Source organism: Entelurus aequoreus, linkage group LG08 (genome assembly GCF_033978785.1).
Source record: "Entelurus aequoreus isolate RoL-2023_Sb linkage group LG08, RoL_Eaeq_v1.1, whole genome shotgun sequence".
Lineage (NCBI taxonomy): Eukaryota > Metazoa > Chordata > Actinopteri > Syngnathiformes > Syngnathidae > Entelurus > Entelurus aequoreus.
Genome location: NC_084738.1, coordinates 60,149,554 through 60,168,426, shown reverse-complemented (window position 1 = coordinate 60,168,426; position 18,873 = coordinate 60,149,554). Strand labels below are relative to the sequence as shown.

Below are 18,873 nucleotides of genomic sequence, written 5' to 3'. Positions count from 1 at the left end.
TTAGCTATGGGACCTCACAGAGCTATGCTAAAAACATTAGCTATCCACCTACGCCAGCCAGCCCTCATCTGCTCATCAACACCCGTGCTCACCTGCGTTCCAGCGATCGACGGAGCGACGAAGGACTTCACCCGATCATCCGTGCGGTCGGCGGCTAGCGTCGGATAGCGCGTCTGCTATCCATCTCAAAGTCCTCCTGGTTGTGTTGCTGCAGCCAGCCGCTAATACACCGATCCCACCTACAGCTTTCTTCTTTGCAGTCTTCATTGTTCATTAAACAAATTGCAAAAGATTCACCAACACAGATGTCCAGAATACTGTGGAATTTTGCAATGAAAACAGAGCTTTTTGTATTGGGATACAATGGTGTCCGAATACTTCCGTTTCAACGATTGACGTCACGCGCATACGTCATCATACATAGACGTTTTCAACTGGAAGTTTTGCAGGAAATTTAAAATTGCACTTTATAAGTAAACCCGGCCGTATTGGCATGTGTTGCAATGTTAAGATTTCATCATTTATATATAAACTATCAGACTGCATGGTCGGTAGTAGTGGGTTTTAGTAGGCCTTTAAGGCTCAAGCTGTTTGTTTACATGCTTTTTTTTATTTCTCTTTGCTATTTGGGCTTATTGGAACCTAATTAGAATAAAAACTAAAAATCATCTTTTTATATGATGTACTTGGTCCATAAGTACACAAACGTGTACTTCATGTTTAGTGACATGCTGATTCTTATTTTTACACTTTTTTTTTCAAATTCCATTGTATGTTATACTCTTCTGACACCACCAGATGGCAGTATAAGTGTCCACATAAGCGGCCATAAAGACCCCAATTCAGTAGTGTACACAATGTTGTAAATAAGAGCTAAATGTTGCTGTCCACGCATGTGGCCACTAACCCTTTAGAGGTTTTAAGATAGAGGGAGTTTGACCCTGGAACGGATCACTTCTGTTTCCTTGATTTTCACCTGATTTGACTTTGGCCCAGGTCGGCGATGTGGACCCTGAGTGCGGCATCAGCGGCGTGACGAGTGACAGCACCGAGACCGACGCCGCCGCCGTTTCGGACGCGGATGACCTCCTGGTTGCCACGGATACGCCGCCACCGCCGCTCGCCATGGACCCTCTCATGGACGCCTCCATCCTCAGGTCTATAACGCTCTGTCCAATCAGCGGCGACCAAGCTTGTCTTTGCGCTAACGCCCGGCCGGCTGTGTCGCCGCAGTCCCAGCCACGTGTCCCTGGAGCTGGACAGCGAGGACGACGGCGCAGAGAGAACTAGCCCCGCCCCCGACCTTGGTTGCACTCGCAGCCTCTCCGCCTCCTCGGCGCCTGACCCCGCCTCCAAAGTAACAAACGTCCGGCTGCGCTCCTATTCATACTCCAAAGTCGGCCTGCGTCCTTCTCGCTTCGTCCAGGATGGACACGCTTGCAGCGCGGGTCAGTACCTCATCACTCTTTTCTCCCTTCAGGCCAACTTTTTACAAACTAACCCACCTTCTAAGAGCGCTCAGGCGAGTGTGTGCGATTGATGTGTGTGTGCGGTGCGTGTCCTGTCCTGTAGATGTGCCATCTCACGGCGTCAGCCACAGTCGATCTCTCCTTCAGGCCCTCTCTCTGTCTAAGTCTCTGTCCCTGCTGCACCCTGCTAGTAAGTACCGGACCGCCCTCGGAGCCACGCCAGGCTCTGCTTTGCTAGCATGTCCGCGTCGGAGCTTTTTTTTTGTGCGTGTGTGACTTGAATGTGTCAGTGACAGGGCGCTTTAAATGACATTTTTACCACAAACGTGTTCCTAGCACCTTCCTGCTCTGACCCTGACAGGAATGTAACTTGACTTGCCCACACTGGCCGCCACGGTGCTCAGCTTTAGTCCTCGTATTTGGTCCGAATCTTAAAAATGTATGTTTTAATAATAGTAAAATAGTTATTTTGCACACCCAAGATACATAATTGAACAAAACTAAAAGTGTATTACAACTAAATACCACTGCGGCCCAAAAAGAGCACAGCTGAGAAACATATTTTTTAGCTGATTTCTAACCATTTTGACTTTGCAGGCCCAAATCATACTTTTGATTTTAATCTTATTCAATATTTACATTGCTAAAATAAATCAAATATGTATATATGTATAAGTATATATGTATATACATGAACAGTATATATGTAAAAACATATATATATATATATATATATATATATATGTTTAAGTATATATATATGTTTAAGTATATATGTACATACATGTGTATATGTACATATATATATATATATTATATTTTTTTATTTTTTTAATATATATATATTTTTTTTATGGATTAAGAATCGTTACAAATAAGAATCGCAATTAATTCGAAAATCTATTTTTTTGACACCCCTATTAGCTATACACTACCGTTCAAAAGTTTGGGGTCACATTGAAATGTCCTTATTTTTGAAGGAAAAGCACTGTACTTTTCAATGAAGATAACTTTAAACTAGTCTTAACTTTAAAGAAATACACTCTATACATTGCTAATGTGGTAAATGACTATTCTAGCTGCAAATTTCTGGTTTTTGGTGCAATATCTACATAGGTGTATAGAGCAACTATCCAGCAACTATCACTCCAGTGTTCTAATGGTACAATGTGTTTGCTCATTGGCTCAGAAGGCTAATTGATTATTAGAAAACCCTTGCGCAATCATGTTCACACATCTGAAAACAGTTTAGCTCGTTACAGAAGCTACAAAACTGACCTTCCTTTGAGCAGATTGAGTTTCTGGAGCATCACATTTGTGGGGTCAATTAAACGCTCAAAATGGCCAGAAAAAGAGAACTTTCATCTGAAACTCGACAGTCTATTCTTGTTCTTAGAAATGAAGGCTATTCCACAAAATTGTTTGGGTGACCCCAAACTTTTGAACGGTAGTGTACCTACTATTATTGTGAAGTTTTGTGTCTTATAACAAACTATAAAAACACCCAAAAGTGGTGTTTTTTCCTCAGATGATCTATTGCCTAAAAACAAGTTATGTCTCACTGAAAAATTACTATTCAGGGGACGGTGACTTGTATCAAGTTTGTTTAGCTATTTTGACTAGAATTTAGAAATATATATATAAAAATAAATCAATCAATCAATGTTTATTTATATAGCCCTAAATCACAAGTGTCTCAAAGGGCTGTAAATAAATTGTGCGTTTTCCAATGTATTGCAGCCTTGACTATTGGCCGATACTAATATTGATGCAGGATGATAGCAGCAAATGATGCTGTTCCTCTTTAACAGCGGGGGCCCCCACGGGGGGTGGCGATGCGATGCTATGACGCGTGTGACCCCGGGGGACACACTTTATCAGCTTCGAAAAGCTGAGCACTGCAAAATGTGCTGAGTGTCGCCATTAATCCTGACTACTTAATTTTAGTGACAAAAATAAATAAAAATCAACTCAAATTTTTTTATATGTTGTGCTTTTGAGTTAATGTTGCTGATCAGTCTGAATTTATTGCAAATTGTTGAGTGTTTTAAATTGTATTTTTCTGTATGAAAGGATTCAAGTCGATTTCAACACCTCCGAATTTGCCAATGAAAACTACAACTAAGATGCACGTTACAATCAAACGTCTGGTGCGTAATAAGTACAATACTTACAGTATTAGCACTTTTTTAGACGCAACAAAAGACTAGATTTAGCAAACACTAAACTATACACTACTGCCATCTAACGTCCCAGACTTGCAACTGTAACTGAAACTCAGAAAGGTGATCATTAAACAATAGAGATGTCCGATAATATCGGACTGCCGATATTATCGGCCGATAAATGCTTTAAAATGTAATATCGGAAATGATCAGTATCGGTTTCAAAAAGTAAAATTTATGACTTTTTAAAACGCCGCTGTACGGAGTGGTACACGGAGGTAGGGAGAAGTACAGAGTGCCAATAAACTTTAAAGGCACTGCCTTTGCGTGCCGGCCCAATCACATAATATCTACGACTTTTCACACACACAAGTGAATGCAAGGCATACTTGGTCAACAGCCATACAGGTCACACTGAGGGTAGCCGTGTAAACAACTTTAACACTGATACAAATATGCGCCGCACTGTGAACCCACACCAAACAAGAATGACAAACACATTTCGGGAGAACATCCACACCGTAACACAACATAAACACAACAGAACAAATACCCAGAACCCCTTGCAGCACTAACTCTTCCGGGACGCTACAATATACACCCCCGCCCACCTCCTCATGCTCTCTCAGGGAGAGCTTGTCTCAAATTCCAAGCTGCTGTTTTGAGGCATGTTAAAAAAAAATAATGCACTTTGTGACTTCAATAATAAATATGGCAGTGCCATGTTGGCATTTTTTTCCATAACTTGAGTTGATTTATTTTGGAAAACCTTGTTACATTGTTTAATGCATCCAGCGGGGCATCACAACAAAATTGGGCATAATAATGTGTTAATTCCACGACTGTATATATTGGTATTGGTTGATATCGGAATCGGTAATTAAGAGTTGGACAATATTGGAATATCGGACGTCGGCAAAAAAGCCATTATCGGACATCTCTATTAAACAACATCATCGTCTCATTTTTAAATGTTGCAATAAAAAAAATTGTTTTTATTATCGAAAACATGTAATATTTATCAACACAAAAGTACAGAGAATTGGTACCGGTATTGATTCCCAGATACCGGGAATCGGTACCGTATCAGTTCAATACCCATCCCTAGCCTCACCTACGCAGTATTTATTGATATATTATTTAAATTAATTTTTTTTTTAAATAGGCACATTTTTTTCTTGCTTTGCAGTAAATTATACGGGTATCAATATAGCAGCATTGTTGTGAAAGTGAAACATCTTTGGATGCAGGGCCTTAGGTTGTGTAGATGTACCTAATGTTGTGGCCGACTTTGTGTATAGTATACACTACCGTTCAAAAGTTTGGGGTCACTCAAACAATTTTGTGGAATAGCCTTCATTTCTAAGAACAAGAATAGACTGTCGAGTTTCAGATGAAAGTTCTCTTTTTCTGGCCATTTTGAGCGTTTAATTGACCCCACAAAAACTCAATCTGCTCAAAGGAAGGTCAGTTTTGTAGCTTCTGTAACAAGCTAAACTGTTTTCAGATGTGTGAACATGATTGCACAAGGGTTTTCTAATCATCAATTAGCCTTCTGAGCCAATGAGCAAACACATTGTACCATTAGAACACTGGAGTGATAGTTGCTGGAAATGGGCCTCTATACACCTATGTAGATATTGCACCAAAAAACAGACATTTGCAGCTGGAATAGTCATTTACCACATTAGCAATGTATAGAGTGTATTTCTTTAAAGTTAAGACTAGTTTAAAGTTATCTTCTTTGAAATGTACAGTGCTTTTCCTTCAAAAATAAGGACATTTCAATGTGACCCCAAACTTTTGAACGGTAGTGTATGTGCTTCAAGTGCAACAAGGTGTCTGTACTGTAATAATATTGATGTGTGTGCTTGCATGTGTGGCAGCATGTGGATTATCGTAACAAAGTTATGACCATTGACTGCGCTTCAGCCTTGGCCCGCACACCAAAACCTGCAACGTGTGTGTGATGAATGACGTTTAAGAAGAAATGTTAACACTAAATCTTCATTATTTGTGTCCGCAGAGCAAAAAGCCTCAGAGCAGCCGCATGAGAAAAGGTACATTTTAAGTTGATTACTTGCGTTATCTTCCATTCTAACAGCCTGGGTGACGCCTGTCCGTAACCACGGCAACCAGGTTGCTTGGCAGCTTTCTATCTGGTGGTGTTCACTGGTGTTATGACCCCCCCCCCTCCCTACACACACACACACACACACACACACACACACACACACACACACACACACACTATGAAGGTGTACGTACACTTACAGTATCAGTGTGACCCTGAGCTACTGCACTTTTGCTCTCAGATATGAGCGACTGCCTCAAGGGCGTAAAACCGAAATGTGATGAGTGAGGAATGTCCCGCCATGACGGAAGCCTCTCTTTTAACCCATTTTTAAGATTTTATTATGCCCTTTTAAAAAAAAAAAGTCATTAAAAAAAAAAAAAAAGATCTCTTTAGTTTGAGGATTCTTAATACCTTTGCCAAGCACAAGTGGCATTTTTTTAAAAAACTTGTGTCAATTTCTCTGTTGGTCAGTTTGGTGTTAAATTATTTAAAAACCCTACAAACCAATTTCCATGAAACACATAGCAAGTTTAAAGCTCACATGTTACACTTTGAAATAGGGCTGGGCGATAAAACCATATCAATATATAGCGCGAAAGACGCTTAGTTGATATCAATAAAAAAAAATGCGTTCCATAAAATGTTCAATAATTTTTTTTCTTCGGAGGAGGAGGAAAGCGGACGTTGCCAAGCAAGGTTGGTTGCATGAACAAAGGCACTCGCTGTCTGTTGTCTGTTGTCTGTTGTTGTCTGCCAATTGATTATTTGCATGGAGTGAGAAAGTAAAAATTTAAAAATTGTGTATAAAACGGGAAAAGCAACCCAGAGAGTATGGCAGTTTTTTGGGGGGAGATTTTAAAAGGGACCGTAGTCAGACCAATGTGGTCTGTAAATTATGCAATACCGGTAATACCGCAACACCTTAGCCGCGCTCACCCTTTAGAGCAGTGGTCCCCAACCACCGGTCCGTGAAGCATAAAATAATTTATAAAGGACTGCATTTTCTTCAACTTAACTTTGGCCTGTCCCACTAGACCAGGGGTGTCCAACTTGTTTTCATTAAGGGCCAATAAAGGTCCGCCTGTAACAGTAAATAATTAATGAATTTGTCTATGAATTTAAATATTTTACATTTTTTTAACGTAAAAAATCTGTGGATTTGACCACTGTTTTTTACAGAAAAGAACTGGCAGCTTAGTTGCCAGACTTTTACTGTAAAATATATGGTAGTATTTTATTATTATTATTTTTACAACATATCACTGGAAATAAAAAATAGAGTACAGCTGTTTAATTTTATTTTGGCAACTCAGCTGACAAGTTTTTTTGCCATACTAAAATGTGATACCATAAAATCATCAACCATGGATTTAAAAAAAAAAAAAGAAAGAAAGCTCAGTCGACAGAATTTTACTGTAAAAAAACAAACATTGTTTTTTTTCTTTTTTCAACTTACAGTAATATGCTGTAAAAAACTCCCTGAATTTTACAGTCAAATTTATTGGTCATTTTTATAGTGTACAATTTGATGGATAACTTGCTTCAAAACCATAAGTTAAGCGAATATTATTTATTTGGATTTTGACCAACAAAGTTCGCTAATATTTGTTGCAATATTGGACACTATTTTTTTCCCCACTGTTAAACTTAAAAAAAAAACTTAATACCTTTAGTAAGAAAATAAAGAAAGAAAATAAGGTATTTTATTGACACATTATTTCCAGGCTTTTGCGGGCCGCATCAAATGTTGAGTTTGACACCTGTGCACTAGACACACCAATGAGCTTGTTTATAGATGTACAATAAAACTCCTCATAGGAAGTTGCCATTTGTTATAACTTTGTGACATGATACAATGCACATTAAAGGCCTACTGAAAGCCACTACTACCGACCACGCAGTCTGATAGTTTATATATCAATGATGAAATCTTAACATTGCAACACATGCCAATACGGCCGGGTTAGATTAGTAAAGTGCGATCTTAAATTTCCCGCGAAATATTCTGCTGAAAACGTCTCGGTATGATGACGTTTACGCGCGACGTCACGGATTGTGCGGACATATTGGGACACCATTGTGGCCAGCTATTAAGTCGTCTGTTTTCATCGCAAAATTCCACAGTATTCTGGACATCTGTGTTGGTGAATCTTTTGCAATTTGTTTAATGAACAATGAAGACAGCAAAGAATAAAACTGTAGGTGGGATTGGTGTATTAGGCGGCTGGCTACAGCAACACAACCAGGAGGACTTTGAGTTGGATATCAGACGCGCTACAGTGAGTACGCAGCTTTGGCTTCCAAACATTTGATCGCTTGCCCGTACGTGCGTGCCGCTATGTGTATGTCACGTACGTAACTTTGGGGAAATATATGTGCTGTATGAACTTTACGGAGGTGAACGGTACTTTGGGCTGTGGGATTGAGTGTGTTGTGCGGTTGTTTGAGTTGTATTGGTGGGTTATATGGACGGGAGGGGGGAGGTGTTTGTTATGCGGATTAATTTGTGGCATATTAAATATAAGCCTGGTTGTGTTGTGGCTAATAGAGCATATATATGTCTTGTGTTTATTTACTGTTTTAGTCATTCCCAGCTGAATATCAGGTCCCACCCGCCTCTCACAGCATCTTCCCTATCTGAATCGCTTCCACTGCCCTCTAGTCCTTCACTCTCACTTTCCTCATCCACAAATCTTTCATCCTCGCTCAAATTAATGGGGTAATCGTCGCTTTCTCGGTCCGAATCGCTCTCGCTGCTGCTGGCCATAAACAATGGGGAAATGTGAGGAGCCCTTCAACCTGTGACGTCACGCTACTTCCGGTACAGGCAAGGCTTTTTTTTATCAGCGACTAAAAGTTGCGACCTTTATCGTCGATGTTCTCTACTAAATCCTTTCAGCAAAAATATGGCAATATCGCGAAATGATCAAGTATGACACATAGAATGGACCTGCTATCCCTGTTTAAATAAGAACATTTCATTTCAGTAGGCCTTTAATGAACATATCAAAAATAAATGTGACAGATTGTAGCCAAAGGCTGATTTCCATCAGTATTTAATTGCAAAGAAACAAGCCCATGGCTCCCACCAATTCAGCGTTATAGTGAGTTGTATTTTTCACAAGTGGGAAGCTGGTCCCTGAAAATAATGCAGACATTAAACAGGTCCGGGGTACAAAAAAGGTTGGGGGCCACTGTTTTAGAGCACAGCTGTAACTAAACCTGCAGAAAATAGTTCTTCTCAGGTTTCTCTATGTTTACATTTTCACACTTTGCACTATTTTCTTACACTTTATTAAGTATTTCTTACATATTCCTTATTTCTGCATCTTCATTTTAAGAGTTTATTGTTAAATATTCAATGTTTTTGCACAATTTTTTTTATTTTGAGTGTTTTCCATGCTTGTGTTGACATTTCCTTTCTGCCTTGATAGCTGAGGGGGTTATAATCAGAGGAAGGTTACATTTGAAATAAAAACGTTTACATTTCATATATTTTTCTCTTGGTTCTTATTTTTGAAAGGTCATGAAAAAATATAAATAATTATCAATATCAACAGAGTTTTTAGCCATATTGCCCAGCCCTATTTTTAAATCTGTTTGACCCCTGACGAACGCCGGATGGCTGAAACACGTCAGTGCTGAGTCAGGTCCATTAATAATGCTGTAAATAATACATTGACTCAACAGGATAAGAGAATGTTTTGGTTTTTTGCAATGTTGTTCTTTTTTTTGCGACCTATTCCAAAGAGCACCACTTTTTTTTTGATGACTGCTACACTTTTTGGAGGTCCTGGCAGCTTTCCTCTTAAATCCTTTTTTAACATTGTGGAGGGTCGTTGGTGGGTGAACTCATTTAATCATTGTCACTAGTACAGCAACATTTTAACCCATTCTCTTGAGGGGCAGTGGGCCGTAACTGGCTCGTTTCGTTTCAACATCTTGGTCGGTGAAGTATCTCTGCGTGGGGGACTGAGCGGGCAATGTGGGCGAAGTGTCCTGCTCATTGAGATTTGAGTACCCATAGTGTATGAAATGATGCAAGAGTATATGGGAAGTGGTTATACGTGTGTGTGGAGAGCTTACAAAGACTTTAAAGGCGTACTGAAATAAAAATGTTTTATTTAAACGGGGATAGCAGGTCCATTCTATGTGTCATACTTGATCATTTCGCGATATTGCCATATTTTTGCTGAAAGGATTTAGTAGAGAACATCGACGATAAAGTTGCAACTTTTGCTCGCTGATAAAAAAAGCCTTCCCTGTACCGGAAGTAGCGTGACGTCACCGGAGGAAGGACTTCTCACAATTCCCCATTGTTTACAATGGAGCGAGAGGGATTCGGACTGAGAAAGCGACGATTACCCCATTAATTTGAGCGAGGATGAAAGATTCGTGGATGAGGAACGTTAGAGTGAAGGACTAGAGTGCAGTGCAAGACATATCTTTTTTCGCTCTGACCATAACTTAGGTACAAGCTGGCTCATTGGATTCCACACTTTCTCCTTTTTCTATTGTGGATCACGGATTTGTATTTTAAACCACCTCGGATACTATATCCTCCTGAAAATGAGAGTCGAGAACGCGAAATGGACATTCACAGTGACTTTTATCTCCACGACAATACATCGGCGAAACACTTTAGCTACAAGCTAACGTGATAGCATCGTGCTTAACTGCATATAGAAACAAAATAAATAAACCCCTGACTGGAAGGATAGATAGAAAATCAACAATACTATTAAACCATGGACAGGTAACTACACGGTTAATGCTTTCAGGCTGGCGAAGGTTAACAATGCTGTTGCTAACGACGCCATTGAAGCTAACTTAGCAACCGGACCTCACAGAGCTATGCTAAAAACATTAGCTATCCACCTACGCCAGCCAACCCTCATCTGCTCATCAACACCCGTGCTCACCTGCGTTCCAGCGATCGACGGTGCGACGAAGGACTTCACCCGATCACAGATGCGGTTGGCGGCACGGAGACGGAGGAAGTTAAGGTGAGTTCGGCGGCTAGCGCGTCTGCTATCCATCTTTCAGTCCTCCTGGCTGTGTTGCTGTAGTCCGCCGCTAATAAACCGATCCCACCTACAACTTTCTTCTTTGCAGTCTTCATTGTTCATTAAACAAATTGCAAAAGATTCACCAACACAGATGTCCAGAATACTGTGGAATTTTGAGATGAAAACAGAGTTTTTTGTATAGGATTCAATGGGTCCGTATACTTCCGTACCAACCCTTGACGTCACGCGCATACGTCAGCATAAAAAACGTTTTCAACCGGAAGTGTGGCTGGAAATTTAAAATTGCACTTTATAAATTAACCCGGCCGTATTGGCATGTGTTGCAATGTTAAGATTTCATCATTGATATATAAACTATCAGACTGCGTGGTCGGTAGTAGTGGGTTTCAATAGGCCTTTAAATTAGGGCTGTCAAACAATTGAAATATTATTTTGTGAATAATTATATTTTGTCTGTCGCCAACTCATAATTACTGTATTTTCTGGACTATAGAGCACATTGGTATATAAGCCGCACCCACTAAATTTTAAAACAAATCGATATTTTCCATATATTAGCCACATTGGACTATAAGCTGCAGATATGTATGTTGTGAAATGTAGTTATTTACATATAAATATTTTGTAAATGTTTATTTACATACCTTAACTCTTTCCAAACGTTGTCTGTAACATGGCAGTAAAACGGTTGATCAAACAAAACAGAAGTCATCGTCATGGACCCACTAGCCGCGGAAGCTAGTTCTCCAATCAGCTAAACAGATGCAATACTCTTAATAATAATTTTGTGAAACTAAAACAATACAAAAAGAATGCCATTGTAAGTTAATAATACTTTGATTGATTGAAACTTTTATTACCGTATTTTTTGGAATATAAGTCGCTCCGGAGTATAAGTCGCACCGGCCGAAAATGCATAATAAAGAAGGAAAAAAACATAAGTCGCACTGGTGTATGAGTCGCATTTTTTGGGGAAATTTATTTGATAAAACCCAACACCAAGAATAGACATTTGAAAGGCAATTTAAAATAAATAAAGAATAGTGAACAACAGGCTGAATAAGTGTACGTTATATGAGGCATAAATAACCAACTGAGAACGTGCCTGGTATGTTAACGTAACATATTATGGTCATTCAAATAACTATAACATATAGAACATGCTATACGTTTACCATAACATATAGAACATGCTATACGTTTACCAAACAATCTGTCACTCCTAATCGCTAAATCCCATGAAATCTTATACGTCTAGTCTCTTACGTGAATGAGCTAAATAATATTATTTGATATTTTACGGTAATGTGTTAATAATTTCACACATAAGTCGCTCCTGAGTATAAGTTGCACCCATGGCCAAACTATGAAAAAAACTGTGACTTATAGTCCGAAAAATACGGTAGTAGATTGTACAGTACATATTCCGTACAATTGACCACTAAAAGGTAACACCCAAATAAGTTTTTCAACTTGTTTAAGTCGGGGTCCACGTTAATCAATTCATGGTATGAACACACTTGTAAATGTGTTAGCATATTAGCTAATGCCAACGACGCTCGCTTCATTACATCACGATAGCACGTACAAATATGCATGAAAACACTCCAGTAGACCTCACACGTGGGACGGTTTAGTAAGTAAGAATTGTTTTAGTTATATTGTAAAACTTACAAAACCCAAAACCAGTGAAATTGGCACGTTGTGTAAATCGTAAATAAAAACAGAATACAATCTGCTTGGAGTGATGAATGAGGTATCCATACGAGTGGAAACGCTATGGACGATTGGAAAACGAAACGGCACTTCTACTTCCGGTTCAAAGCTTTAAACAGCGGGAAACACTGTAGCCATTCACTCAGCTGCACCTGCAGTGAGCAAACTCGTTCAAAAAGATGGCGCCATAATACAAACAGTAACACAGTGTTTCCATGTATTTGCATATGTTTAATGAAAACTATTATCACTATGGCCGTCAGCGAAGAAAAATACAAAAATTAGCGTTTTAGTAGCCGCACAATTGAAAGCGTTGGGAAAAAAGTAGCAGTTTTTAGTCCGGATTTACGGTAATTGTGATAATCGCAGATAGATTTACTTTTTGTATATATAATATGAGTACTTCAGACCGACCGTTTTTAAGTGTTTGATACTATCAACATGAGACTGGACATGGTACATAACACTCAGGATAATCAAGGGAACAACCTAATATTGGAAATTAACCCACATTTTGGGTGGAATAAAAACATTTCACCATTTCTTTACAGTGAAGCCTTCAAAACTAACAAACTGGGTTTTTTTGTTCAATGTTATTTCCTTGTATTTGTATTTATCTTTTAACTTCCAGGAATGGTGTTGAGAGTGAAACCCACTCACTCGTCTGATCATACTTTGACACAATCTCCTTCGCCATTGTTGGGCTTTCTGCCCTTTTTTCCACAAACTGCTTTCTTCTGGCTTCCCTTTGGCTTTATTGTGTGAATGCTCCAAAACATTCACACATATGGTTTTCTACACCAAAATTCATATATTTATTATTCAACTTATTAGTCTTCTTCTTCTCCAGATTTTGGTGCACTCTACCTTCCACATTTTTCACCCGATTCAAACCGTTCCAACTTCAAACTGTTCAGCCTATTCGGGAATCACAGGCTTTACCTTGACAAATTCCAAAAATTCCCACATTTCCCAGAATTCCAGGTTTTCCGGGACATTTTTCCCATTCAAAATGAATTGGCCATTTGTCAAACTTCCTCCATTTCCACAGTGTTCAACCAATTCAAACCATTCCACCTTCCAGAAAATTCAAACTTCCCTTTTTCCAAGTTCAAAAAAATTCCAGGACTTTCCAGAATTCCTGGTTTTCCAAAGCCCTATTTCCACCCTTTTTTCTGGCGACTACTCCTTCCACATTTTTCAACCCACTTCAACCGTTCACGGTCAAATCCTTCGTCTTAATCAGGACATAAAACAAAGTTGTTTTTTTTAACTGGAAAAATTCCTGTTTTACCCGAAATTCCGTAATACCATTCCTCAATTAAGAATGTTACTACTTTAACATTTCTCGACCCATTTGAAAAATTCCAACACCAACTTATTCACAACATTCAAATTTTTTAGTGTTTCCCAAAAAATTCCTGCTTTTCCCGAAATTCCCAAAAACCGTTTACTACTTCAACATTTCTTGCCCGATTTAAACAATTCCAACACCAACCAATTCAGCTCATTCAGGACATTCATGCTCCTAATCATTTTTAAAAAATATTGCTTTTCCCAAAATTCCTAAATTTCCAGGAAGTTCCCATTGAAATGAATGGGGCATTTTTCCAAGTTGCACAATTCCCACATTTTTCAACCTATTCAAACTAGAGATGTCCGATAATATCGGACTGCCGATATTTTCGGCAGATAAATGCTTTAAAATTTAATATCGGAAATTATCGGTATTGGTTTCAAAAAGTAAAATGTATGACTTTTTTAAATGCCGCTGTACGGAGTGGTACACGGACATAGGGAGAAGTACAGAGCAGTTGCGTCTCCCAGTCATACTTGCCAACCCTCTCGATTTTCCCGGGAGACTCCCGAATTTCAGTGCCTCTCCCGACAATTTCCCGGGGCAACCCTTCTCCCGAATTTCTCCCGAGTTCCACCCAGACAACAATATTGGGGGTGCCTTTGCGTGCCGGCCCAATTACATAATATCTACGGCTTTTCACACACACACAAGTGAATGCAAGGCATACTTGGTCAACAGCCATACAGGTCACACTGAGGGTTGCCGTATAAACAACTTTAACACTGTTACAAATATGCGCTACACTGTGAACCCACACCAAACAAGAATGCCAAACACATTTCGGGAGAACATCCGCACCGTAACACAACATAAACACAACAGAACAAATACCCAGAACTACTTGCAGCACTAACTCTTCCGGGACGCTACAATATACACCCCCCCGCTACCCCCTCCCCAAAAGCCCCCCCCCCCCCAAATTCCAAGCTGCTGTTTTGAGGCATGTTAAAAAAAAAAAAGCACTTTGAACTTCAATAATAAATATGGCAATGCCATGTTGGCTTTTTTTTCCATAACTTAAAGGCCTACTGAAAGCCACTACTACCGACCACGCAGTCTGATAGTTTATATATCAATGATGAAATCTTAACATTGCAACACATGCCAATACGGCCGGGTTAACTTATAAAGTGCAATTTTTAATTTCCCGCTAAACTTCCGGTTCGAAACGCCTCTGAGGGTTGACGTATGCGCGTGACGTCAATCATTGAAACGTAAGTATTCGGACACCATTGAAGTCAATACGAAATAGCTCTGTTTTCATCTCATTATTCCACAGTATTCTGGACATCTGTGTTGGTGAATCTGTTGCAATTTGTTCATTGCATTATGGAGAAAGAAGCTGAGCAAGCAAAGAAGAAAGTTGTCGGTGCGAAGTGTCTATTTTGCGAGGGAAGTCAGCAACAACACGTACACAGCCGGCGCTTCTTTGTTTACATTCCCGAAAGATGCAGTCAAGATGGAAGAACTCGAACAGAGACTCTTACCAGGAGGACTTTGATTTGGATACACAGTTGCGATAACGTGAGTACACAGCTGCGCTTCCAAACATTTGATCGCTTGCTATAACTAGCTCGAGCTAGTAGCTAGGAGCTAGGAGCTAGCATTAGGATTAATTTGTGGCATATTAAATATAAGCCTGGTTGTGTTGTGGCTAATAGAGTATATATATGTCTTGTGTTTATTTACTGTTGTAGTCATTCCCAGCTGAATATCAGGTCCCACCCGCGCGCTTCCAAACATTTGATTGCTTGCCAGTACGTGCGTGTCATGTACGTAACTTTGATTAAATATATAAGCTTTATGAACCTTGGGTTAGGTGAACGGTTGTTTGGGCTGAGTGAGTGTGTGTGTTGTGCAGGTGTTTGAATTGTATTGGCGGGTTATATATACAGGATCCCGTCCATATTACCCGCTCGAGCTATAACTAGCTCGAGCTAGTAGCTAGGAGCTAGCATAACAAACACCTAGGTGTTTTTATGCGGGATTAATTTGTGGCATATTAAATATAAGCCTGGATGTGTTGTGGCTAATAGAGTATATATATGTCTTGTGTTTATTTACTGTTGTAGTCATTTCCAGCTGAATATCAGGTCACCCCCGGCTCTCACAGCATCTTCCACTCCCCACTAGTCCTTCACTTGCACTTTCCTCATTTAAAAATATTTCATCCTTGCTCAAATTAATGGGGAAATCGTCGCTCCGAATCTCTCTCACTTCATGCGGCCATCATTGTAAACAATAGGGAACTTTGCGTATATGTTCAATTGACTACGTCACGCTACTTCCGGTAGGGGCAAGCCTTTTTTTATCAGATACCAAAAGTTGCGATCTTTATCGTCGTTGTTCTATACTAAATCCTTTCAGCAAAAATATGGCAATATCGCGAAATGATCAAGTATGACACATAGAATAGATCTGCTATCCCCGTTTAAATAAAAAAAATTCATTTCAGTAGGCCTTTAAGTTGATTTATTTTGGAAAACCTTGTTACATTGTTTAATGCATCCAGCGGGGCATCACAACAAAATTAGGCATAATAATGTGTTAATTCCACGACTGTATAAATCGGAATCGGTAATTAAGAGTTGGACAATATCGGAATATCGGATATCTGCAAAAAAAAAAACATTATCTGACATCTCTAATTTAAACCATTCCAACATTAACACATTGCTCTTATCCTGGACATTCAAACTAACACTTTCCCAAGTTCCAAACCAAATTTCGGTTTTCCTGGAAATTCTAACTCTTCAACATTCAAACCATTCCAACATTCAAACCATTTCAGCGTTTAAACAATTTCAACATTTAAACCATTTCTACATCCACCTTACATTCCATTAGCATTTCAGTTCTGCGTCAGCTCTTCAACATTCAAACCATTCCAACATTCAAACTATTCTTACATTCATACTACATCCTGTCAGCATTTCACTTCAGCATCGAAGCATTCACACGCAATCCCTTCAGGAATTGCCTCTTCTCGTTCAGCTTTTTTATTATTATTATTTTCCCCCATCCCTGCAGGACTATCTACTACTTTGTCCTCTTTTCATCTCCCACTTTACACCTCAGCAGCTCCCCCCGGTGGCCGTAGACGCACATCACTTCCATCAGGCTGAAAAGTGCTGCATTTGAAGTGTGTGTGTTGTGTGATGCTCTTCGCAGGGAGTTTAGTTTCCGCCACGGAGCCCAGTCGGACGAGGGCGAGACGGCGCTGGTGGAGACGCTCCAGCATCTCACCCTGTCTGAGTTCCTCAAAGAGTATGTGCTCCTGTTTGATTCCCCGCTGTCACGCTTGCCCAAACCCCTCAGCAGAACAATAAGAAGAAAGGCGGCGTGTTGCTAACATTTGTACTAAACTTCATTCATTTTCACAGCACTAACATTGACATATTTCATCCAAAAGACCTTTCTTGCGTTCTTGCGAGGTGGCAGCATGAGTGCCATGTAGACTAACCTCGCCTCAGGTCAGCCGGCGGTGAAGACCGACACGACTAACACCAGCAAGTCTTTGTTGTGTTTCGAACCGGCGCGCACTAACGGTTGTTGTTGTTGACAGGATTGAAGAGGAGGAGCAGGACCGGTGCAGCGTGCCGGCCAAAGCAGAGTCGGAGAAGTACAAAGTCATCCGCACCTTCAGTTTCCTCAAGAGCAGGATGTCCAACACGCGCAACAAGACCAAGGTAGTGCTTTTAAAGACACCTGAGATCTTTGACGACTCTGTCACCCCCGCCTGCTTCTCTCTCTGTGACAGTGTTGTTTTTGACAACCATCTTACATTTAGTCTTAGTCTTAGTCTTTTGGACTAAAATGCTTATTAGTTTTAGTCACATTTTAGTCACTTTTATATTTAATAGTTTTAGTCCAGTTTTAGTCGACGAAAACTCAAAAGGGTTTTAGTCTAGTTTTAGTCGATGAAAAGTCAAAAAGGTTTTAGTCTAGTTTTAGTCCCAAAAAAAAGAATAAAAAGTGTAATATAAGTATATAAGTATAGTCTTTTAACAAATTAATTTAGGTCAATAAGTATTGGAGATTGCTGTTGGGCAGTGTCACACATAAGTTGTGAAAATAGCAGCAGATCTATAAGTTCAACCCATTGTAAGCTTGCAGATCTGCTATTTTCACAAATAATAACAATAAAGGAATGGTTTTAGACATATAAGGTTTCCACCCAACAGCAAATTTCTGATCCAAGGATTGTGTATTACACACAGATAAAGTGGTAACAGTGGAATCAAAGTTCATTGCTCCAAAAAACAAAAACATTCTACTTCAGCAATTGTGACTTTATTTCTCAGAATTTGTTAAAGTACAATGAACATAAACATGCCCAAAATATGAGTGATGGATGAGGAACACATATGCTCAACTTGGCCCTGTCTGCCAGTGCAATTACAACAGATATCATACAACCCCACTCTCTTTCATTTGTGCAAACCATGTATTAAAATAATCAATTAATTCCTGATTCCTTAAAGGCCTACTGAAATTAATTTTTTTTATTTAAACGGTAATAGCAGATCCATTCTATGTGTCATACTTGATCATTTCGCGATATTGCCATATTTTTGCTGAAAGGATTTAGTAGAGAAAATCGACGATAAAGTTCGCAACTTTTGCTCGCTGATAAAAAAAAGCCTTGCCTGTACCGGAAGTAGCGTGACGCCACAGGAGGTAATATTCCTCACAATTTTCCTTTGTTTACAATGGAGCGAGAGAGATTCGGAGCGACAAAGCGATGATTACCCCATTAATTTGAGCGAGGATGAAAGATTCGTAGATGAGGAACGTTACAGTGAAGGACTAGAGAGGCAGTGATGGACGTATCTTTTTTCGCTCTGACCGTAACTTAGGTACAAGCTGGCTCATTGGATTCCACACTCTCTCCTTTTTCTATTGTGGATCACGGATTTGTATTTTAAACCACCTCGGATACTATATCCTCTTGAAAATGAGAGTCGAGCACGCGAAATGGACATTTAATGTGACTTTTATCTCCACGACAATACATCGGTGACACACTTAGCTACTGAGCTAACGTGATAGCATC

At 39.6% G+C, this 18,873-nt stretch overlaps 1 protein-coding gene across 7 annotated transcripts in view; it reads left to right on the top strand.

The window, feature by feature from the left end:
- arhgef28a (Rho guanine nucleotide exchange factor (GEF) 28a) overlaps positions 1 to 18,873 on the top strand; it is a 108,676-nt gene that overhangs the window by 38,614 nt on the left and 51,189 nt on the right. Inside the window, exons 7-12 of one of the 7 annotated variants that reach the window (XM_062056963.1) lie at positions 997 to 1,157; positions 1,234 to 1,448; positions 1,573 to 1,659; positions 5,661 to 5,694; positions 16,989 to 17,084; positions 17,383 to 17,506. In XM_062056963.1, the coding sequence (XP_061912947.1) occupies positions 997 to 1,157; positions 1,234 to 1,448; positions 1,573 to 1,659; positions 5,661 to 5,694; positions 16,989 to 17,084; positions 17,383 to 17,506 (717 nt within the window). Of the gene's footprint in view, positions 1 to 996; positions 1,158 to 1,233; positions 1,449 to 1,572; positions 1,660 to 5,660; positions 5,695 to 16,988; positions 17,085 to 17,382; positions 17,507 to 18,873 lie in introns of those variants that run through there. The other 6 variants (XM_062056964.1, XM_062056965.1, XM_062056967.1 and 3 more) reach the window with 6 other exon arrangements.